We start from the raw sequence: 24,569 nt of genomic DNA, 5'->3' as shown, positions 1-24,569 counted from the left end.
AGTTATTATAAGACAATTCACCATCACTACGCACACACACTTGGTTTGATTTACAGGGGTGAGGTTAGGTTAGGTTTCATTTCACCCCACATTATGGCTTCGTCCCCGTGTAATAATAACCTACCTCAGAGTTCCTCATTTACTATTTATGAATGTTCAGTCATAATAATTCCCTCAGTGGCAAACCTCCGGATGAAAGTCTAAATATAAAATGATAATACACGCGTAGTTGCTATTGGCGTAGTTACCAGGGGCGTATCTAAAGGCTGAGTATATTTGTTTACCATATATAAGAACACCTGATATCGGGACACAAGCCATCTGGGTGGTTAGTTTATCCAATGTTGGTGCAGGCGAAAACCGGAAATCTTGCTACGTCAGACATACATTTAAACCAGCGGCGATTCGAACCCTGGACTTGTGAGAGAGAAATACGCACGTTACGATATACAACCCAAGATCCAAGTGAACCCCTGCTGTTGGTTCGTCTCCTTCTCCCTGGCTGGATTTTCAACCTGAAGTGATTGCCCTCGGTGGACCGCTCCCGAAATCCCACGTGAACCCTGTTATTCTCTGCAAATACCACCTCTCCAGGATCGCCCACTGGTCCCCAGGTAGGGTCGTCCTCTACACTGATGGTTCTGTTGACCCCGCTACAGGTCGGGCCGGGGCTGGTGTCTACATCTCCCGTCCTGATGCCCCTGAGCCTATCAAACTGTCTCTCAGAGTTTTTGACGGGGCATCCTCCACTCAGGTGGAACTAATAGCCCTCCTTGCTGCCCTTCTCGCTGAGGAAGAAGCAGATGGTTTCTGCCCCTTGCATGTCTACTGCGATTCCAGGTCTGCTCTCGACGGGATCGCATTTGGATCAGGAGAAAATAAGGACCTCATCCTCCGAATACGAGGGTTAACATCCACACTTCAGGATGCAGGCCGTCCTGTGACATTCCTATGGATACCCAGTCATGTCGGTATCTTGGGGAATGAGGCAGCAGATGGCCTTGCCAAGACTGGCTGCAACAAGGCCACACCTAACTACGTTGTTCCTCGAACACTTTTACAGCTTAGGACCCAAATTCGCCGCAAACAGAGAAACTCGGGAAGCAGCCATCCCCCTGGACTACCCGCCCACCTGGTACGATGTCCTCCGTAAACTTCCTGACCTCTCGTACGTCTATGGGAAAGGGTCGCGGAAAAGGGACGTGATTGCTGCCCGTATCATTATTGGGTATGACTTTGCTTGGGAGATTGGTATCCCCGCATCCCCAGAGCAACGCTCTTGTGCATTATGCAGAAGACCCGACAGCCGCACCCTTATCCACTACCTCCTAAGATGTCCCCACACACAACGCTTCCGTGACGCCTGCTGGACCACCACTCCCCGACCCCCTGGCGGAGACACGATGATCCTCCCCATACTGGCCAGATATTTTGTAAATAACATTGATTATGTGTTAAAGGAATATCCTTCCTTCATTAGGCTTTAGTAAGCCCCTTTATAATATTTATACTGCATATACTTGTGACACTTGCCAGATGTTTCTGGTGTTATTGTACAGGGGTACCTAGTGACCACAAAGATCCCGCTTCCTCTATCAAGGAATAAAGAATTGAAATTGAAATTGAATTGAGTGTAATTGTGAGGCAAACAGATTTTAAGTTATCATACAGTTGTACATGTTGCAAGTGAAAAAATTTATTTATAGAAACGACTTACATCTCGCCTTACATTAAATATCAATGGGTTAGCTGGAAATATATAAGGCTTAGGGGCCTCAGTCTTGGGATGGGGTGGATGGTGTTACGTAGATCTGGCTGCACTGGTGTGGCGTTGGATAGATTCAATGTACGATAATGCCTAATTACTAACATGCCTTTGCAAGGCCGTGAAACTATTAGCAAATTTAAATCCAGTAAGAGGATTATATACAAAAAAATTTACACATCCGGGAAATATATATTCTAAAGTCAGCGAAGAAAATACGTTTATATTGAAACATCTGACATATGTGCGTTGTTAAAGTCTCTTTATTTATATTAAAGTTTATTAAGTTGATTAATTTAATAATTTTGGTAAATCTGAAAATGGAATACAAAAGATCGTTCAATTATACGTTTCATAGTTTAAGCGTCGTTTCGACCATAGTGGGGGTACGACAACGACCACGCCATAAATGTAACCAAATTACGTGTAATTATTTTAGTAATTGTTGCAAAGCAGAGTTTTGAACAATCGATTTATCGGTGTTAATTCCTTTAAACATACCCAGTGAAAGAATTACGCGTACCAGTATGGAAAATTTATGTAAACGATGATAAAGATACATAATATACTCCCGCTCCAGCTCACATTGTACAATTAATTACGCATTATGTGTCTGTAAGTCATTACGAAAAAGTCTTGAGTGTCCGGTGAATGTAATAAACTTTATTAACTACAATAAGATATACAGTATGTGTGTAAATTATGCATATTACTAGGTCTTGATTTAAATTGTTGCCGATACTTTTCAGGACCTGGTAACAGTGGCCGCATCTGTGCAACGCTGCAAGCAACCAATCAACATTAGTCACATTTTGCCGATTGTGAGAGGAGGTATGTCATTTTTTTTAGTGAAGCTTAATATTTTATTGACTATAGCCAGTGATTTGGAGTTCAACGAGTGGTGTGGCGAGTGTTCTGCAGCTCAACTAAAGGTACACAATAAATGTAGATTAGTATGAAGTTTATACAGTTTACAGTAATAATAATGCATTTTAGTTTTATGTTCCCTAAACTCTTAAGTATGATGGCACTCAGTGTAGGCTATGTATCTATGCTACTGTGCCGAGTCGTAACCTTGTAAATAAGCTACTGTGCCGAGTAGCATTTATATATGACCTACACTCAGGAGGGATTTTTTTGGGCTAGCACCTGACAACTTTATTGAACTAAAGACAATAGAAGCAAATATTATGGCGGAATAGTGATGTGTTGTTACCGAGATCGTGGACGGACTAAAGGAGTAATGTACACCATTTTTTCTCATTTTTCATGATTTTTCTATGAAGCATATCGTGGTATACATCATCTGGGAAAACATACACTTTTATTTTAATATATTTTATGAATATCATAACTTATTTAATTACATAAATTAGTGTATCTTATTACATAAGTTTTAACGATAACAATTATAGACTAAATTACGGTACATTACATTAGTTACCATCAGTACTTCTTTGTGAAAATTATCTAAACTTCTTAATGCCTTAACAATATGTGAAATTAAATAAAGTAAAACAAATTTGTAAAACTATTTATGAATGTAGTACCTATGTATATTCGGCACCATGCTAGGCTTCATAGCCGAGCAGTTGTAAATGTTTGTTACCTTTTACAGGGTTCCTGACCTGGGTTGAGAAGGGTTATCTGGAAGGTAGCAGGAGAAAACGGCCCAAACCAGAACGGCCCCACTCAGACTGTCAACATGGTTGCTATCATGCTTAGTTTTGGTTAGGTTAGAGTTAGGCCGTTATGGTCATAGGGTGGGGCCGTTTTGGTTAGAGTGGGGCAGTTCTGGTTTGGGCCGTTTAAGACTGGGGCCGTTTTGTCTCGAAACCATCTGGAACAGGATTCCTAACCTGTCAGTTACAAGTTTTACCAGCTAATTGTTATTTGATCAGGCAATTGCATTATTTACAGGAGGCTTCTTGACAAACAGTAGACTTTCTAACAAGCAGTTGTTGCTTGCAGTATATAGACTTTCTGACAAACAGCTGTTACTAAGTAAGTAGGCTTTCTGGCAAGCAGTTGTTACCTACAATTGGCTTTCTAACAAGCAGTTGTTACCTGCAATAGGCTTCTTGGCAGGCAGTTATTAATAGCAATAAGCTCTTTGACAGTCACTTCCTGGCCAAGTATTTAGGAAGTTGTGTTTCTTGTCATAGGCTTCCTGATTAACAGTTGCGTTACTTGTAGTAGGGTTCGTGACAGTCATTTGCGTTACTTACAGTAGGCTACCTGACCAGGCAGTTGGATGTGTTATCTTCCAGATTTCTCATCCAGGGGATAGAAAAGTTTTACTATGGGAATTTGAGAGATGGTCATATTCATTATGGGAATTTCCATAATGTTATTACAGCTTTCACATAATAATTATCATAACTGGTTAGGGTTATATTTTGCAAAGTTGGTGTCAGAGTTAAAGAATGTACTGGCATACAAACCGCTGAGAAATGTGACAAGGCAAGTCGCCGAGGACCGGATGCCAGTCTCTCCTTAGGTGGAGGCACTGCTCCACTGGCCTGTCATTGTTGGGTTGCTTGTGGGCCCAATCTGCACTGTCCACGGTGTCTCCGTTCACCCACCTCCACCCGCCATCCGCACCTAAGTCGGTACCCCCGATCCACACAGCTTTAGGCCCTGGGGATGGTTGGATTTGAATTATAATCATTAATGGATTGATTGATTCTTATTGAAGTTTTTAAGTGCCTTTCTTTGCAGTTAGACACCCGATTTCTTAAAATTGATTGCATGGTAATTCAAATCAAGGCATTACATCAGATAAAATGAATGGTATTTATAATGGTTTTCTTGGGTCGTGGCGAATAAAGTACCGGTACAATATGATTACTGTACCACGTATATCAAATACGATGGGGTTCTCTCCATCTAATATAGGACCAACAAAGCGAACAAAGCGTCCACTTTTATTTGACCTTAGTCTGATTAAAATCCCCCAAAAGTTTCCTCTTAAAACATCCCCAGCTGTCCCTCATTTTCTCCATCTGACTGTAATTAGCACTGCGTGGAGAAGGGTAAACCAAATGCTGTATAATCACTTCAACAATCTGAATCAGACCACGAATCCAATTTGTTGGTATATGATTTTTTTTTTACGCAGTTTAAGGTTTCTTTGTTTTTGTGACCTAATTCTGTCTTATTTACACATGGGTCTGCCGTTTTCCGTTACATTATTCTTTAGACAGGAAAACCGACTCATATGTTCATAGAATTCATTATATACACAAACACGAACAGTCGCACATACACTAATATTGTTACGTTTTTACAGGTTCTATCAGGTTTTTATCAGCAATATCATCTATAACTCTCAGGTCTAAAAGCGCACCATGGAATATTGCCATTTTTGTATTTGGTGTTAAAGATATCTACAGTATTAAGAATACGAAGTGATAAATTGTCAACAGTCATGAATCAGCATTTTTTCCCTACGAATAATATTATCATTATAACCAGTAACAAAAAATGACAATTACTGTACACTGGAGTCAAATTACCTCGTTTTTCAGTGATGAATGCTTTGAGGGCGTATAGATGTCTGGGGGTAGCAAGGTCGCCTCCCATTCCGCGGCAGAAATGTCGAGAACTGTGCCAGGACAGTTGGTTGGGAGACAAGTAGAAGCACTCGCCTACCACTGTACTATAAGGGTCGGGACATACCTCCTGTAACTCTAAATCTGAAGAGAGAATACATACATTAGAGGTCAATTACCGATATCTGGGGGACAGTATAGTAGTTACCAGTATATATATATATATATATATATATATATATATATATATATATATATATATATATATATATATATATATATATATGGCAGCTTGAGTTAGTAGCAAATGGTACACTAAGAAAGAAACACACATATATATAAATATATATATATATATATATATATATATATATATATATATATATATATATATATATATATATATATATATATATATATATATATATATATATATATATATATATATATATATTGCAAGCCTTACTTTTACAATATTTCACAATGTCTAATAAGACTGACCATAAGGAACACATATTTCGAAGTTTAGTGCGGTAATTTCAAATGTTTGCTAAAGTTTTTAACAAAAGTTTTTGTATTAAAGTAAAAAATAAGAATAAGGATTGTAGCATGAATCCTTACCTGATTTTCCAAGAGTGTCGCAGCAGTTGTTTCTGCCTCTTGTTGCGTTGATAAGTTCTCTGAAGAACTGAGCCTGCTGGGCGAGGACAAGTTGGGACATGGCTACTGCTGACCGTAAATCCTCTGAAGGATCACCATCTACGAATCCCTTGATGAAATCTATGGGCGCAACGACGAGCATTAGCAGGACGCCGTAGTGCGCCACGGACGTCATCGCGACCAGCTGACTTCTTGACTGAGGCAGCAAGAGACACCTCAAGTGGTGCCGGCAGGGAGGGTGGTAACGAACTGGAGGATCTTCACACGACGAGGCGCTGCTGTAGACTGGTGGACGCGGTGGGTTGCAAGAGCAAGTCATCCGTCTCTGCTAAATGATGAAGGTCAAGGATTACCAGGTCACAGGAAACGTCGACGTCGTCATGATTGTAAAAAAAAATAATCCGGGTTACGAAGAGTTCCCTATTATCTTTAATGTAAATTATGGCCTTCTTGATATGCTGAGAATCGACGATTGTTGGTTTACTTAAGACTATTCTCAAATCAGTGTCGGCATTGGTAACTACCTACAGTAGTGTTGATTGATTTTAAAATGATACCCACAAGAAGCAAGGAAAAATGAATACTAATAAAGATTCACAACATGACCTGTGCATTTGTCTAGTTAGTATCAGGTTAAAGCATTTTTTTTTTTTTGGAATGAAAGCCATCAGACCAGCAGCTGTGCATCTCCGTGACGAGCTTACGGTGACGAGGAAACATGTTATAAGTGAGAAGAACAAGGGCAGTAACTGTTGTGTGCGACTTGGTGCTGTGTAAACGGAGCCTCTTTACTACCGCAGAGTTTGCAGTTGATGACTCTGGGTCAAGAGATTATTGGCTGTGATGGCACTATTGTATCATATTGTGTAATTAGTAATGTTTTTATGACTAGTATAAACTTCCTATAAATGTCACACACACGTGAGTTTAGTACTTTGTTATACTGTATAGTACTGTGTAAACTGTGGTAGACAACTGTTAAAAACTGTGCATGTTGTGGCCTTCCACCAAGTAACTCGTCAGTTACCACTAAGTACATTGACAGTGGTACCAGTAAATACCTAGACAGTTACCAGTCAGTACCTTGACAGTTACAAGTCAGCACCTTGAAATTTCATTGGCGACCACAATTGTAAATTTAACCGGTTGAGAAAGCGTTTGATCTGAACGTGTGATAAACCTCGACCTCGGTTCAATCAACGTTACATCGGTAAATATAATTAACTTTTGTGTCTCCGGCTGCGTGCTGTAACGGGAGCCACTGTTACATGTAATCAACACTAAACGGTGCAGTCCTTTAAGGGGAGGTAACAAATATTATTGGATAATGGGTGTTATGATAATAGATGGTGTCAGCATAGACCTTATGGTTGGTGCTGGCAGAGTATTGCGTTAGCGAGAAAGGCCAAACATTATTTGGAACAATTAGTGGTGTTCCTTGGTTCATCGCTCCGATAAGGGTTGCCAATTACCCCACGTATCCGGTTTCCTCGCACGTATAACGTAAACTTAACGTAAACTCAACCTTAACCTAACGTAACCTAGATCTCAATCTAACCGTTAGGTTACGTTAGATTCTAACGAAATCTAACCGATTTTAGACCCACCCACGCTAAAATTTCTTAGAAAAAAAAATCGCCGAAGATAATCAGCAAAATCATCAAGCAGGAGAAACCGAAGACCTGAGGTATACCTGTATATTAAGATGGCATGGAAAAGGATGACGGCGATACCACTACCAAGCCTCTAAGTTTAACGATGTCGACAGGGAATTTAAAATTATCACACTCCCATAGTATTTTAGGTATACGAGTGCAGTAAGCGACCCAAGTGTGGGACCAACACGGACGATTTACTCTCAGCTCGGCAAGTTCCCACGTCCTACATGACCTGCCACTCCACACAAAGCTTATAATGACTCTCTTGTTTCTGTTACCCTTGTTTATCTAATAGTAAAAACACTAATAGTAATAATACCGGTACTACTACTAATAAAATCGATGTTTTATATTGTTATGCACGGCGGGATGGTCGATACTTTTTTTATTGACTATCCAATATACCATTAACATTCGGGATGGGAGTTTAGCATTAAGAGGTGAAATATACCCAGCTCTCACAGGTTGTACCTAACATATTACTATTGCTAACAAGTCTTAAATTTTGAAGATTGCTACTTTTTTTTGTTTTACCCGAGTTATTAGCAGAAAAAATAGTATTGAGCTTGCCTTAAATTATGTATTTCTGATTAACATTCATTATACTAATTATTGAAAGAAGGTTGTTCTGTTAGAAAATTATTTACGTTCGTATTTTTTAACACCATATTGCTGCAGACTGTTAAACTTTGATCCGGAAACGACCAACATACGGTACATAAATGTTGTCTTCCTCCACAGGTGAGGCTACATGCAGCGTCGTGTGGATGTAGCAGGAAAACAGGTAAGTAACCCTATTCTATACAAAACTCAAAGACATCATCAGAAAAAATACAATTATACACGACCTGGGTTATATCACGTGTTAGTGAAAATGGAATGTACAGTACCTAACCTCCTCAACAGGTTAGGTCACCTCAGGATATATTCACCTTCCAGGCTGGTGTTCGTTAAACGGTTAAACATATAATTTTCAAGAAAGTGGGTACAGGTTCGAGTAGGCATTTAGTTCCTTAATTTTTGCTGCTGGAAAACCGGGTACGGTACGCCACACCCTGGGTATAAAAATAAACAGCCTTCGCACGCAATAAGCCGATTTTGTTAGTAATGATACGCAGTGAGCAACGATGTGCTATAGACGGTGCAAATCTTGCTAACCAAGATTTTGTATACAGGTACGTACATTCTTTACATAACCTGCCGGATCTGTAATCTATATTGTGTACTCTAATAATAATAATAATAATTAACGGTTTATTGAAAAAGCATGGCAGCCGGAAGGCTGAAAATATACAGTTAGGCCTACATAATTGGGGAATGGGTCTCTTGATTTACAAATAACATACAAGTAACATAAGTGATACAAATATGATATATAATAACTAGTTGGGAAGAAGCTCAAACTACAGGGCATTTCAACATAGTGACAGTGCAAAAAGTAAGATTGACTGGGAGTGAATACACTGGTTGATTACAAGTTATTGATAAGTTTTACAATGGTTGGGACTGGGCTGTACTTATAGCGATCAGTTCGTGCTTGTATGGGCTGGATGCGGTTGTGGTGTCGAACAGCAATTCTCGGGCAAGGGATCTCAGGTGGTAGTAGGAGCCGGTGTCGAGGATGGTGCAGAAGTTTCTCACCATATTTGCAGATGAGGTCGTGGTGATGGTCAGTGAGAGCCGAGAGGGTCAGTGGAGCGCTTCTTGAAATGTGGAGTAGGAAGAGGAGAGAATAATCTTGCATGCCCTCTTTGCACTTTTTCTAGGTGTTTACGTTGTGTGGCATTTAGGGAGGAAGACCAGGTACGGGAGGCATAGGTGAGCTTGGGAAGTATGAATGTTGAGTAAACACTGAGGAGCTCTGTGTGTGTGTGTGTGTACAGTCGGACAGTAAAGTATTAAACTTTTTTACAGAGATTTGCTATTTTTCTTTGGATGAAACAATTACATGTCCAACCCATGAGAGCACCCACGGCACCTCCTAAAGTGTTATGTGACATGAAGGCGATCGTGTCCAAAAGTGGAATTTCTTTAACGCGTCATTTTTTTTACAAGTGTGGTTTTCTGAGAGATAGAGTGAGAGAAAAATTTTACATCACTGTGACTCACTATCCACTATAAGTAATGTACAGTGCCGTCAGACTATTATCATATCCGCTATTGGCTAGTATTTTAAATATAAAGAAAATATGATGTTTGGTCCCCAAATTAATGAAGCAGATGAGTCTCCAATTAAAAACAGCGTTTATTATCGGAATCTAACAATCATCGTTCATGGCTACATGCTGTGTCAGATGTTTAACATTACTACTCGAAAATAAATATACAACGCGGAACATCTTATTTAGACGCATCATAGAGCTGGTTAACGATGAGACACCGTTACAAAAGAACCCTGGCATGAAATTACCCGACGTGACACGGCAGAGTGGTAGCGGTGTTTGCTTGTTGTAAAAGATGAGAGTTACAGCATTACAACTAAGTGTTCATAAAGCCCAAGTGGCAGCCCCTTATGTCAGTGGCTGCTGCTCTCCCGGAGAAGATTTCACTCGTTATTTATCCACTGACAAAAAAAAAATATATGACTGACTGACATACTTTTTACAAGCTGACACACACACACGTGCTCGTGTATTTTATAAGTTATGTTTTATATAGATCTAATCATTTGTTTCTACGCTCAAAAAAATATTGCAAAACAAACATCATATTCAATAACTAAGAACTAGGCACAAGGTACACCGACTCTGATGTAATCCTCCTCCCGTCACCCACTCCTTTGACTCCAATACCCATTTACCGTGAGGCTTGTGTCAGCGTACCTATAATACGGGCATTCGTTACAGGCTGTGCTATCACTGCCTCCTAGACTAGTAAAACTTTGGCATAAATTCAGTATGAACACAATTGTAAGAAACAGTTCAAATAGTGTTGTGTAGCTGACTCGAGTGTAGGAGGAGACAGTGTAGCGGAGATAAGTGTAGCGGAGACAGTGTAGCGTAGATAAGAATGTGAAGCGCGTGATATTATTTCCCACTGTGTTGGGAGAAAGCGCGGGCGGCGGAGGCTGCGGCGGGCGTTAACCTGTAAGTGTGTGGGGGTCGGTTCTCGCCCACACTGCTGCCCTCCTTCCTTCTTGTGTGCGATCTCTCTCTTTAACCCTAGGTAGCGTAAGGGCGGTTAATCTCCTGGTGTGCGCCTCTTGGATCGTGGGTGGAGTGGCAAGCAAGCAATCACTTGTTTACATGATCTCAGGACACTGTTCATAGACCCTCGCTACGTCACTTTGATCTCCATGAACTTATTTAGACACCACCTTCAGGTAACAAACCCATGCAGGCACGGTTACCATAACTGATGTTCCACGGACAAGTCATACATCTGCCTGGGTGTAACGAGTAGCATGATTGGTGCCTGAATCTCTCTTTGCACACCCAACGAAATTCTCTCAGGATCCGGAGGTGCCACGGTGAAACAGTTAAGACGATGTGAACCAAGACGTGTAATTATCTCGAAAGAACATCACCTGGAACAGCAGCTACCACCACCACCACCACCAGTGACATTTTTGGTGTTCAAGGGTACACGCACAAGATGTGGGCTAGTTCATTTATTAATACAGGGATTTTTAACCTTTTTTTCGCCATTTACCCCCTAGGCTTGACATGACTAACCATTTACCACCACACCTAACTGTTTAAACTTACGACGGGTTGATACAATATTGGCAAAAAAAAAGAAAAAACAGAAGAATATTTATAAGCAGGGAGGTGGGAAAGACATGAGACCTCAGGTAAACTGATGTTGTATTTGTTAGAGGCAAATGATGGTCAGGAGTCGGTGCCTGTGAAGAGGTTTGATGGAGAGGGTCATAAAGTTCTAAAGGAAGAAGGGGTCATATTTGGGAGAGCTGTTGCCGAAGGCCTAAGGATGTTTATGGGGGAGGTGCTGGGGCGGCATCAGGTGTAGTGGGGGGGCAGGGAGCTGGTCAGGGGTACAGGTCCCGCAAGTTGGTAAGTTTGGCGGGCAGTCTAAGCGAGTCCTGGGTTGAGGTCACATCCGTCGCTCATCACCAGGAAGAGGCGACAGAAGAGAAGAGCGCTCCCTCCCTCCCTCATCTATACCTTCCCCCAAATCTGCCGCATCATGCTACACTTAACACAGGTACTGTTAGTCTGTTACCTTCCCCCCAGTCACTGTATGTCGCTACCTCCTGAGGGTCCTAGTCATTACCTCTCGTCCTCTCCACAATTTGAGTCATAAAGTGAAATCGCCTAATCTGGGTTGATGTTTATTGTTCCTGACCGATTTTTTTTCTTTTGATGATGACATTTTTTCTTTGATTGTATTGAAAAGATTTGTAGTTCAAGTATGATTTTGTTGTTTTATGAGTAAGATTGGTGAATGTTATTTTTTACTGAGTGTTACGCCTAATTTAGAGAACAATTTTGACGACTGCTTGCACTCACATATAATACTACTTAGTCTCACATCTACCACAACTTGCTCTCACGTTTATCACGTCTTGCTTGTCACTTTTACCACGCCTTGCTGTCACAGTGGAAGACTTAATCGTGGCAAAAGACAGTCAGTCGATGATTTATGTGTCTTGTTAAAGAATTATTGTTAGAGTGATACTGGAAGTGTCCCAAAATATCCTTAATCTGTTCTGGGCTGTCAGACACCCGTTCACTACCCAAAGCATAGACACAATCCTCTTCTCCTACATACTGTACTGTAGATATGCTCCCACACAGCACTGCCTCAGATACAGTCATCTGCCGCTTACACAAACGCATCCATCACAGCACCACTCGACGGGGTTTTCTGTACAACTAGGTATATCGTCCCAGACACGCCCCCTTCGTTCTTCCCAATTAGGGACACGCTCCCTCCAGCCTACACAGTCAGGGACACGCTCCTTTCAGTCTACACAACCAGGGACACGCCTCCTTCAGCCTACACAACCAGGGACACGCCCCCTTCAGCCTACACAGCCATGGACACGCCCCTTCAGCCTACACAACCAGGGACACGCCCCCTTCAGCCTACACAACCAGGGACACGCCCCTTCAGCCTACACAACCAGGACCTACACAACCCCCTTCAGAACCAGGGACACCCTCCTTCACCTACACAACCAAGGACACGCCCCCTTCAGCCTACACAACCAGGACACCTCTTCACCTACACAACCAAGGACACGCCCTACACAGCCAAGGACACGCCCCTTCATCCTACACAACCAAGAACCCCTCTCCTTCATCCTATACAACCAAGGACACGTCCTTGTCCCCTCCACCATGTACAGCCAAGGACACGCCACAGTCCTTGAATAAGCCAGGAATATACCTCAACCCCCCCCTCCTGGAGAGTGCCTGTGTCAACAGACAATAACTAACCCATGACACAATCCAACACACTATTATCTTAGCTAACTTACAGCAGGGCGGTCAGTCCGCCCTCTCCTACCTCCTCCTAAATTTCTTCAATTTCCGAACTATAACTTCCTCCCACCACCTCGAATCTTCTTTCACCACCCCCAGTCCCTTTTCTCTCTCTCTCTCTCTCTCTCTCTCTCTCTCTCTCTCTCTCTAAAAAAAAAAAAAAAAAGGCCTCTTAAAAAGAAAAGAAAAAGATACGGCCTCTTGCCTGACACGATGCGAGGCTCTGCTCAATAGGACGTGTCGTAGTGTATAGTTTGCCGAAGTGATGGGCTTAAGTTATATGGTGAAATAATCATACGAGCGTGGCTGTGACACAAAGAAATCCAAGACGCGATTTTTTCTTATAATGACGTCCCTTGTAATGTTGATGAATTACAGGTTAATGTTTATGTGTGGAGCATCTGCGAGACTCAATAAACTCGTTCTAAGACGGAGTATGTGGAGGTGATCATGGGTGTATAAATCTGTTCCTCTTACATATTCCCTTTTGAAATACAGTGGCGAAGAGGATAAAGTAAAGTACAGGTTTGTGTGTGTGTGTTTGTGTGTATAACTCGTGTACACATCAATACAAACGTCAGTCACACCTGCATCAGTGTTCCTCGCGTGATTCACCAGTGCACGACCGATAAACTGGTTACACGCCACCACCCTCCGCAACAAACCCCGTTTGCTAGGCCCTCACCTTGAAATACGACCTCCTGCTGACTAAAGACCTGGCAGCGTGCCCTGAAACCTTTGTGAGTTATTATGTGTAACTCGCAATTAGTAAACAAGGGAAATATGTACTGGTAAATCTTTAGTGCCTGAGAACATTATAGAGAGGACGTTAGCGGCCGCTTTGTCGTCTTGTCATATCCTTCAGGGGCTGGGGCAGGTTTCAGGCATCATAAGGCCAGGGTGGAGGCTCCTACACCACGTATCCAGCGCTTGCATCAACTGGGCCGCACCTAGCCTAGCGAGGCGTGGTGGCCCAATCCCCCGCGTTGGTAATGGGAGCAGTGATGGCTAGTCTGTAACCACAGACCGCTCTTCACGTTCTTGTTGTATCGCTTCAGGAGACGAGTGTTTCTTTTTGTTTACTTGTTTACAAATACGTTCTGGTATAGTGCTAAATTACGTTTATTATTAAGTTTGAATTCATGGTTTGCCAGGAGGCAACTTTGCATACATTTTTCTCGAGATTTTGCAAAGTGTACATTTCTTAACTGGAGTTGGAGGATACTAACATGAGGGTAGATGAATCACATATACCAGGGGGGGTCCTGGGGTCCGGACCCCCCCCCCCCTTTACACCAGAAAATTTCTATACTTTTTTAAAAGCAGTATTGTACTTAGGCGTTTTTGTATAGTAAAAGTATTTATTGTTGACCTCAGAATATTTTTTTTTAATATCAAGTGCGCGTGACTTTAAAATGGCCTCAAAATGTCCATGATATTGGTCGGATTATTCTTGGGGGGGGGGCGCTCTGTGTTCTTGGCTTGTTTGGGGATTACTGGCCACTTCGCCTTTTGGCTATTTTGGCTGAAGCTGCTTTTTTTCTAAGTCGTTTTTTTTGGAGTTCTTTCGTTTGTTCTTATTCTTTTAAATTTCCATTCTTCTTCTTGGTCTTGTTCTGGCATATACTCGTAAAAGTCTAATAAACGCTGATCTTTTTAATGTTACTGAATCTGGCCTCTTTGTCTTTTCTTCGGTTTTGTTTGATTCTGGCTTCTTTTCTGTGGTCTTCTTGGGGTCTTGATTTTTCTTTTCTGTGGTCTGGTTGGGGTCTTGATTCTTCTTTTCTTCGGTCTTCAAGCTCTCCTTGTAGCTCAGTTTTTTCTTGCTTCGCAGCTTAGCCACCCTACACTCCTCCCTCCACTTGGGATACTCCCGGTTGGAGGAGGAGTGAGGGCCACCACAAGCCGCGCATATCTTGGCAGCCGCTGAGCAGTTGGTGTGCTGGTGCCCGGGTGTCCTGCAACTGCAACAGACCGCCCGAGCTCGACACTTCCCTGCCAGATGGCCATACCTCTGGCATTTGTAGCACCCTCTTGGTCTTCTTTCATACGGTCTTACTGGGATGTTCTCCCATCCCAGCAATACGGTGCTTGGTAGATTCTTTGGGTAATCAACCAGTGCAGTTACGCTGGTCAGCTTCCGTACTATTGCGAGCTGGTGTCTGATCAGCTCGGCCAGTTCTTCTTTTTCAAGGTGTTCTATCTCAGTGTGGGAGATGACTCCCAACACCAAGTTATCCTCTGTGTGAACTTCCACTAGCATCTTGATCCCGTTAATTTGTTATGTTGGCTATTTGCTGGGCCTGTCCCCATTCCGCGAAGGTGACGATAAGGCCACCACTCACTGGTCTGTGGACGACACCTTGTAACCCCCCTGATTCATAAGGAGTCAAAAAACTTCCTTAGACAAGGAGGTTTAGTTGCTTGGGCGAAGGGCATGTGACTGGATACAGTCTTACAACCTTCGCCTGGTCACAGGTCAGCCTCACCGTCTGGTTCACGTAGTACCTCAGGAGCAGAGAAGATCTTGCCTCGCGGAGGTACAGTTCTGAGTCCTCTGTGTTCGCCATGTTCCCCTATCCACAACTTTTTTGAACAACCACCCCCTTTTTTATATTCCTGGATCTGCCACCTGTGTACACACAGTATTGTGTGAGAGAGGTAGTAATTTTGGGGGACATTTCCCTTGTTGGCAGACTGACAGTGGTAAAAACCTTTTTTGAGCTGGGCATCTTGATGATGTCAGCAACATACAAGAAAGACGGAGCAGTTCCGGTTCAATTTGTCTTTTGTTTCACATCGGCAGAAGTAACTCAATAGAAAATCACGTAGTAAGGTTTTCTCACATTATGAGTTCACGGGAAACCTCGAACCTTTCCGAATTCATGAGGTAAACTAGCTTGTCACTGACCTAAGAAATATCCGCTCATCATGATTTGTTTAAATCTAAGCCACGAACAGCTCTCTGAAGACATTCTTGAAGAGCCACGGATATATTTTGTTTTTGCCAAAATTTACTAAAGTTCAGGTTTGCAAAATGTAAACTGTAGTGTGCTGTATCTACTTTCCCGGATGAAGTGGCTGATGTTCTAAAAATCTATTTATTGCTTGCTAATCCTAGCTGTCTTTACTCCCCATAATGTACCCTACCATACCAGGGTAGAATCCAGGAATATCAAAAGGGGAGGTCCAAGAAGTTGTGGGTGGAGAAACATGGTGAGCACAGTGTGCCTGCCCTCCAGCTGGCGGGTTAGGGGGGCACTGTAAGCCCCCAGAATTTTTTTTTAAATCTGACCAATATAAAGGGCATTTTGAAGCGATGTACAATTGATATTAAGAGATATTCTGAGGTCGATAGTTATTACTTTTTACTATACAAAAACACCTGAGTAAAATACTGCATTAAAGAAAAAGTATTGGGATTTTCTGATGAAAAGGAGGATGTGGACCCAGGGTCCACCCTGGATCTGCCCCTGCATACCCAATAACACTTACACTTCTCACTGCCAAATTCTGGTGCTAGATTTTCTAATCCTTCAGTTAATTTAGAGAGATAAAGGAACTGACTCCATAATGGAATGGTCATCTAACATCTTGGCCGTTAAAACTGTACTGTATTATAGACAGCCGGGGTGTATTAATGACTCAAGATTAAATACACAGAACATTAACATTGATTGTCCCAACAAATGAGTCATATAGTATTCTGTTACCCTTGTTTGTCTGTTGGTTTGTCCTGAAAAGATTGTTAATGTTTCTAGTCCTCCAGTTTCAGATGTACAACACTGGTTTCATAGTTTTTTGTGGGGATGTAAATATTTCAGATTTTAGATTAATTACAGCTCAACAGAAATAAAACACAGGCTGCAAAATTTGTCATGACCAGTTGCAGGCTTCGAAAAAGAGATACGGAGAAAACTTTGTGAAGAATGTCGATTGTTTAAATCGTTTACTTCTGCAGTAGCACTCCTGGTATAAACCATTAGTTGTCACAATACCACCCTTCTGTGTTGAAACCCCAGTAGAATAATTTCTCAGACCACTCTACCAACCAAGGTGTTAAGAAACAATTAGAAAAGCATAAAAAACCACAATACGAAAGTTGACCAAATCTAGGAAAAAAGTCACAGGAAAAAGTCATTCACATAACCTAACCTAACCTAAACCCCCAAAAAAGAAAGAGTTGTGAATACATTATTATTAATGTGAGCATTGGTACAGGTAATGTGGGTGGCAGCTGTGTTGGCGCGGCCAGTGGTGGCCGCCAAGATCCCCGTCACCATCTTCACGGTGAGTTGTCTAGTATCACTACACCCACAATCCTTCTGTTTAGTTTCAATTTTAATTCCAAAATTCTATTCAGGAACTATTACAGACACAGTGATTTCTATGTGGCCTCAGTAAATAGATACATAACATAATGAAATTACAATTGAAACTCATTAAAGAACCTCGACAGTTACACACACACTGCTTCATAATCATCATCACCACCTTTTTATGGCTATTTTTCCACACCTGTTTGAGTTAGTCGTGATTACCTGATGGTACAGTATGGGATTCCGATAACCCGTTCCTATTACTTGTACAGTGTGGGAACTGAGCATTCTATGTAGAACTTCCAAACACCCTCTGGGCTGGTAAGGCAGGGTTGCTACTCCCTGGGGTAATCAAAAGATTAACCACCTACTGTATAGTCGGGGTAAAAAGTTCGCTCCCTCCCAAAATGAAGCAGCATCAACCCTAAACGAGATACAACAGTCAGGGTAAGTCAGTGCAGAGACTCATTCCCGTGACTCAGTATCACCGAGGGGAGTGAACTTTTGTCCCCGACCGTACCTGTATATCATTTTGAATATAGATAAAATTACTGTACCTAGTTCATTTAAGAGAGAAAATGTCTTTGTATCAGTCTGTTTCTGTGATGAAAATGGTTCCTCTAAGTTGCACAGCCTGTTCTGGGCAGTGTGGATACTGCTTTCAACCTTCCCTTCCCTAACTGTAAATTCAGGTACCCATTCTCAACTGGGTTAACTAAGGGTGCCCTGAGTATGAACCAGAGACCCTTAGGATGGGATGAGCACTGTATCTACTCAGTCGCTGCACCCTGGAACTCTGCATTAGTAAGAATTAAATAAAGACAAAAATTGCATATCAAGGCAAATTTTATTATGTTTTTAACATTAGATAAGTAATTGGGGTGCTGCTGCAAAGTGGACACAGCACTTACTGTTTGTCATAAAGGTTGCTGATTCATGCCACGAATATCCCTAGACCACCTAGCTGTGAATGGATACTGCACCTCACTTTACAGTTAGGGAAAGTGAAGGTGGTTGGGTGTGAATGTTTTGTGTATTTTTGTACTTAAAATTATATTTGAAAAAAAAAGGTCAGATAAGTTAATCCAAACACAGGATAAGCTTTTAGCATAATGTGCCATACTTACAGTACTTTTTAGATTACTGTACAGTACTATTATTTCAGCCCCCAGACCATTTCCTGAGTGCTCATTTGGACTCCTTTCCTGAGACGAGTCTGACCGAGGAGGAAGCAATGAGTAGTGTTGAGGTCATCACCACCCTTGGCTCATACTCATCTCCCCAGACAGTTACACCTAAGCAACAAGGATCACAACCTTCCATGGAGCAAGTTATTGGTACTTTGTCTGTGCAGGATAGCCCAGAAACTGTAGATAACAGCACAGAAAAGTTGGCAACCATATTTGAAGGTGCTGAGACTACACCTGCACAAAACATTGTCAAGGAAATGACATCTTCAGACTGGTCTGTAGTTACGATAACTGAAGGCAGCAGTGCAGAGGTAAAAACATCAGATTTGTCAGTTGATACTACGCTCATACCAAACAGTGCAGAAATAATAACTTCATTGGCACCTTTAGTTGACACCCAGCAGGTAATGCCTTCCTTAGCTGACACTGAAAAAAGTGCTGGTGAACCACCGACATTGGGATTAGAATATGTACATCATATTATTGTAGATGACGATGTTCTTGATGATCAAGATGCCAACTCGGGTCCATACTCATTGAGAAGTACACTGACGCAAGAAGAGGTTGACAACCCCCAGAAGGACACTCATTTAGAAGAAGCTAAACTGAACTACATGTCTATCTGGAATCAAGAAGCAATGCAACTTGATGCTCCATACTTGAAAGTGACCAATGTGTGGCCAGAAATTGGGATGGTCTATATGCCTTTAGTAAACCAGATGTCAGACCAGATTCAGAATTCTGAATCGGTCAAAGCAGCAGCTTTGAAGTACAAGGCAGTATGGGAGAGAACACGTGTTGCTCAGAATTCTACTCGTTCATCAAATACACCAGATATGAATATTCTCAAGAACTTTATAAGTGCTTGGACTTGGGCAGCAGGGGCAGATGATAGAGTTGATGCTGTTAGTGTGTTGAGTACTCAAGTTAAACCTGCCACCTTACCTGGGGAAATAAAGGTAACTCCAGTCCTTGCTGACAGACCTGTAATACAACAGAATGTAGATGAAAGCCTTATTGGCCCCCCCACAATATCCAGCTCTTGGCCATCAGAGGGCATTAAATCCATTCTAACAAGACCATTACTGGCACCCACTGCCACACAGTCAGCGGTAATCCCTCCCATTGCTGTTAACAGGCCTGCTGCCATAGAGCCAAGGCCATGTGTTAATGATCAAGAACCTGCTGCAGTCCCTGTCCCAACAGGAAGTCCCATTGGAGAACACAGACCAATTATGTACCCTGAAGTGGTTCCAAGACCTTTCAAATATCCCATTGCACTTCAGAGACCAAGTCAAAACCCTAGTGCAGTTATAAAACCAACTGAAAACCCAATTACAGACACAAGATCAATTCCAAACCCCACAGCAGTTATAAGACAAATTGAAACCCCTGCTGCACTTCGAAAACCCATTCATCCCATTGTAGTTCCAAGACCCACTGATAACCGTATTGTTTTTCCAAGACCTGTTGCAATTCCAAGACCTGTTGCAATTCCAAAACCCACTGATAACCATACTTCTTTTCCAAGACCTGTTGCTGTTTCAAAGCCAATTATTAACCCCATTGCAGTGCCAAGACCAATTGATAACCCCATTGCAGTGCCAAGGCCAATTGATAACCCAATTGCAGTGCCAAGGCCAATTGATAACCCCATTGCAGTGCCAAGGCCAATTGATAACCCCATTGCAGTGCCAAGGCCAATTAATAACCCCATTGCAGTGCCAAGGCCAATTGATAACCCCATTGCAGTTCCAAGACCTGTTTATAACCCCATTGCAGTTATAAGGCCCATTGAAACCCTCGCTGCAGTTCAAAGACTTTCTGATAAACCCATTATAATTTCCAGACCCATTGCTGATACAAGGCCAGTTTATGATCTTGCTGTACCCAGACCAGCTTCAGACAAAATTCCACTCCAGAAGATTATTCAGACTCAAATACCTGTTGACGGGATATTTACAGGTTCTGATAAACATCATTACTGGTCAATGGAGGATGACAGAGATTCTGATGAGTTAATATGGGACGATGAATATTCCCATGAGTCAATCAGTGATGACTTGTATTCCCATGAACTGAAAGGGAGTGCCTTCAACCCACTTCCTTTGTATTTATGGCATCGAAAATAAGTAATTTGACTTATTATTTAGTATTTCCTCTTTATTTTTCAACCTTGCAAAAGCTCCAAAGATCTCTCGTCATTGCTTTTAAGGTTTGAGCTAATCTCTACCCACCCAGTTGATGCCAAATTAATCGTCTTTTTAAAGGTGAACTGGTAAGAGCAGTCATGAATTTTTTACAGTACAGGTACAGTATCGCACTGTAAAATTATGTTTCAAGTGATTATTAATGTTAATTTTTTTTTTTGGTAGTTGTCTTTCATCAGGGGGGTTGATTTTGGTGTGCAGTAGTCTCTTGCCAACCATGGATGGGTTTAGGTTCCTGGAAAATCCCGTGGTTGGTAAATCCGCGATTGGTAAGACTAAAGGCTTACCGTACAGGAAATAGAGGATTAGGTTCCTCGTCCACGGATAACACTTGTCAAAGCCTAAGTTGCCTGTTTTTACGCAAAACAATACCTGCATTACATATTTCATTAAATTTGAGTCAAATACATATAAAATAACATAATATAAATTAAATGGTAATATAAATTTAACATGATAAGGGGTACAGTGGGGTATGCTATAACGAACGGATCCTACTACGAATATTCCTATAACGAACGGTTTTACCTATAAAATTGAGAATGCTATAACGAACGCAACTCCTACAACGAACGCGGATGAATACGGGACTATTTCGCCTGGCGCATGAATATTGTTGTACCGCGACCCACAACAAGAGCGTCAGGCGCCATCTTTGTCTCATTGTGTAGCCAGTGCACCACTGTTATTGTTGAAATTTCGTCTTTTGATGTGGAAATTCGCGTTATTTGTATAACTATTTTGTTATACAAGTAGTATACAATTGTAACAATGAGTCGTCCAAAGCGAGTGAGAAAGCTAATAACCCTTGAAACTAAGAAAGAAAATATAAAGAAACGTGAGAATGGAAGAAGCATTGCGAAACTTAGTGATGAATATGGGATGGCTAAATCGACTATATGTACGATTTTGAAGAATAAAGGGGAGTTAAAAACTGTGCAAGTGGCAAAGGGAATCTTTAGACTTAGCAAAGCAAAGTGTAATGTGATTGAAGAGATGGAAAATTTACTCTTAGTGTGGATAAAGGAGAAAGAAATGGCAGGTGGTAACATTAGTGAAGCTATAACTTGTGAGAAGGCCAGACAATTGTTTGAGGACCTTAAAGCCAAGACTCCCAGTGGAAGTGATAGTGATGTGCCAGTGTTTAGGGGTACCTGCATGCTGAATAACACTAAGGTAAGATAAAGTACCGTATTTTTTACATTTTCCACAGAATTTTTTCAGTGTTAGGTGGTTGTATTTGGGGGCCTGGAACGGATTAATCCTATAACGAACGAATGCTATAACGAACGAGGTTCTGGAACCAATTACGTTCGTTATAGCATACCCCACTGTATTTATCTTCATTGAGTACGAGGGGATGACGTGGAGGGAGAGGTGGTTGTTATAAGGTAGAAGGGGACACAGGCCCATTCTCTCTCAATGCCGTGGTTGGTGATATGGTACACAGAGTAAAAACAGTAGATACCCAAAATCCGTTGTTGGCGAGGGACTACTATTGTACTGTACAGTGGGGTATGCTATAACGAATCTAATTGGTTCTAGAACCTTGTTCGTTATAGCATTCGTTCGTTATAGGATTAATTCGTTCCAGGCCCCCAAATACAACCACTTAACACTGAAAAATATAATATAAAATTGTAAAAATTGTAAAAAAGTGCATAAATAAGCATCTAAAGCCCTGAAATAAAGAACATCATTAATACTTGTAATAAAAAAACAATAAATTAGTAAAAAAAAAGAAAAAAAAATGAATTTTAGTTTCTAAATAATGTTCGTTGTAGGAGTTTCGTTCGTTATAGCAATCTCAATTTTATAGGTAAAACCGTTCGTTATAGGAATATTCGTAGTAGGATCCGTTCGTTATAGCATACCCCACTGTACTGTACTGTATATCTTTAGGAACACGAGACAGTTAACTTTAGTAACACTTGCCAATTTGTTACTGTGCTCTTTTTGCAGTTACTTACTTTACTACAATTTTAAGATAAATTAAGTGAAAGAAAAAGAAAGTTGCAAATTGGTTCCATTTTCCATTTTTCTAAAATTTACCAGTGAAATATTTAAAGTGTAGTGCTTATTTTCAAATGTGTTTATGTTGTAATGACATTTTGCTTGCCTAATTGTTACAATGTTGCCTATGCAGTAATCTCAACTGTTGCTGTACTGTATTCCCATTGTTGATTTTCAGTACTGTACTGTATATATTTAAGGAACTTATAATATAAAAACTTGATTAAGAATTTGTGACCGAGGAAATCATTTGGTCTTTCTTTAGTAGATATCCTGTATAATGCTATCTTTCATAATTACAATAGTACAGTACTGTACAGTTCTGAAATGAATATTGTCACTTATGAATGATCTTGTTTGTATATTTTTATGCTCATCTGGGTGATGCTATATTTGTTAAACAGTTATGCTTGCCAATGTTTTTTTTTGCAACATGTACATGTAAATAATAAAAAGTACTACCTACACATAATTTGTTTTAACATTTTCAGAATACTACGGATAAAATACTGTAGTCTTTTTTACTATGAGAAAATTAAGGTATATCTGATCTAATGCACGAAGTCTTTCAGTCCAAAACATTTTTCCTTTATTCTCAACCCACAAATGTTAAAACTTTCTGGTCAACTGGTTAAATAGTTCAACAACGACTTACCTAATCTCAATATACCCTCTCTCAACCATCCTGACCTTATAACAGTCACCACAGCCTAAAATAAAGCCATTCATGTGATCATAGTAACAATGCGCTACAAGTACCAGTACTGTACTGTACCTACAACAGAGTTTTCCCATCCTGTGCAGACAGCTTAATTTTTATACCTTTTTATTTACAGTATATTTACTGTTTCCAGTATATACCAAACTAAAAGCCTCAGGACTTATTGGTGTCCTTTTTTAAACAAATAATTCAAGGAGAGATCTAACAAATCTTTTAAACAAAACAAAGGCTAAAAGCAGGAGTTTTTAAACTGATGGAGGATATATAGTGCAGTACAGGACAGTACAGCATAGGAAAATCAATACAGGGTCTCTGGCGGTGAATTCTGCCGAGTGTTAGTTTGAGATAAATAGAAATTTGGTAGGCATAGATTCTGCAATATGGAATAGCAGTCTTTTAATACCTTTAACAAGGCAATCATCTGTATATTTTGACGATTTGAAAATACTGTATTGTACATGTAGGTCATTGTGACCTACTGTAGTATATGTTTTACCAATTGAGGTCAAACTTTTCATGTGGCACCCCAATGGGTTTCCACAGTTTAATCCTACAGAAAATTTTATTTGTGATACATGTGTACTGTACATGTTTCTCGACATTCATGTATTTTTGTCAACAATTCATCTTTGATGTCACTTTGAGGAAAAAAGGTGATGTCATAAGGAAAAATGGCATGACAGTTTTGATGTGCTTCATTCCAGATTTACTGTATTATACTATGATCTTGAGCTTAACCTATTAAAAAGGGTCTGTGCTTACCATACTGTATGCCCAACATACTTCATCCTTGATGTTTGGTTAGATTTGGTATGGTGGGGTTAGCTTCCTGAAAATCCCATAGCAGGTTGAAATATTGTAAATTGGGATCATTATAACATGGGGTTTAATGAGATACGTTCCCAGCCACTCGGACACACATGTATCACTCGGGAAAAAAAAAATCCTCCACTAATAACATACAACACACTTAAACAAAACACTCACCACGTCATTAAGAAGAAGCCTGGTCTTCATCACATGTCCACTTCG

General features: G+C 40.9%; 2 protein-coding genes across 3 annotated transcripts in view; one reads left to right on the top strand and one right to left on the bottom strand.

Annotated features, from left to right (window-relative positions):
- Nucleotides 1-21,339, top strand: part of LOC121858219 — a 26,923-nt gene extending 5,584 nt beyond the window's left edge. Inside the window, exons 2-5 of one of the 2 annotated variants that reach the window (XM_042354501.1) lie at nucleotides 2,515-2,596; nucleotides 8,379-8,421; nucleotides 17,306-17,374; nucleotides 18,569-21,339. In XM_042354501.1, the coding sequence (XP_042210435.1) occupies nucleotides 8,389-8,421; nucleotides 17,306-17,374; nucleotides 18,569-20,725 (2,259 nt within the window). In that variant the 5' untranslated portion in view covers nucleotides 2,515-2,596; nucleotides 8,379-8,388 and the 3' untranslated portion in view covers nucleotides 20,726-21,339. Of the gene's footprint in view, nucleotides 1-2,514; nucleotides 2,597-8,378; nucleotides 8,422-11,651; nucleotides 11,802-17,305; nucleotides 17,375-18,568 lie in introns of those variants that run through there. The other variant, XM_042354502.1, reaches the window with a different exon arrangement.
- Nucleotides 4,067-24,569, bottom strand: LOC121858220 (C-type lectin domain family 4 member G-like). The gene is made up of 4 exons (XM_042354503.1): nucleotides 24,525-24,569; nucleotides 5,941-6,307; nucleotides 5,284-5,463; nucleotides 4,067-4,405 (listed from the first exon to the last, which is right to left on the bottom strand). The coding sequence occupies exons 1-4, from the start codon at nucleotides 24,552-24,554 to the stop codon at nucleotides 4,185-4,187; spliced, it is 798 nt and encodes a 265-aa protein (XP_042210437.1). The 5' UTR covers nucleotides 24,555-24,569; the 3' UTR covers nucleotides 4,067-4,184.

This window comes from Homarus americanus, unplaced genomic scaffold, assembly GCF_018991925.1.
Source record: "Homarus americanus isolate GMGI-L3 unplaced genomic scaffold, GMGI_Hamer_2.0 scaffold57980, whole genome shotgun sequence".
Classification (NCBI taxonomy): domain Eukaryota; kingdom Metazoa; phylum Arthropoda; class Malacostraca; order Decapoda; family Nephropidae; genus Homarus; species Homarus americanus.
This window is presented reverse-complemented; position numbering and strand designations above follow the sequence as displayed.

Excerpts from the sequence above, each read along its gene's own strand:
- LOC121858220 (XM_042354503.1), bottom strand. The coding sequence starts at position 24,554 with ATGAAGACCAGGCTTCTTCTTAATGACGTG. Across the intron at positions 5,464-5,940 it reads CGACACTCTTGGAAAATCAG|ATTTAGAGTTACAGGAGGTA; the intron begins GTAAGGATTCAT and ends TTCTCTCTTCAG. Across the intron at positions 4,406-5,283 it reads ATTCATCACTGAAAAACGAG|GGCCTAAAGCTGTGTGGATC; the intron begins GTAATTTGACTC and ends AACCATCCCCAG.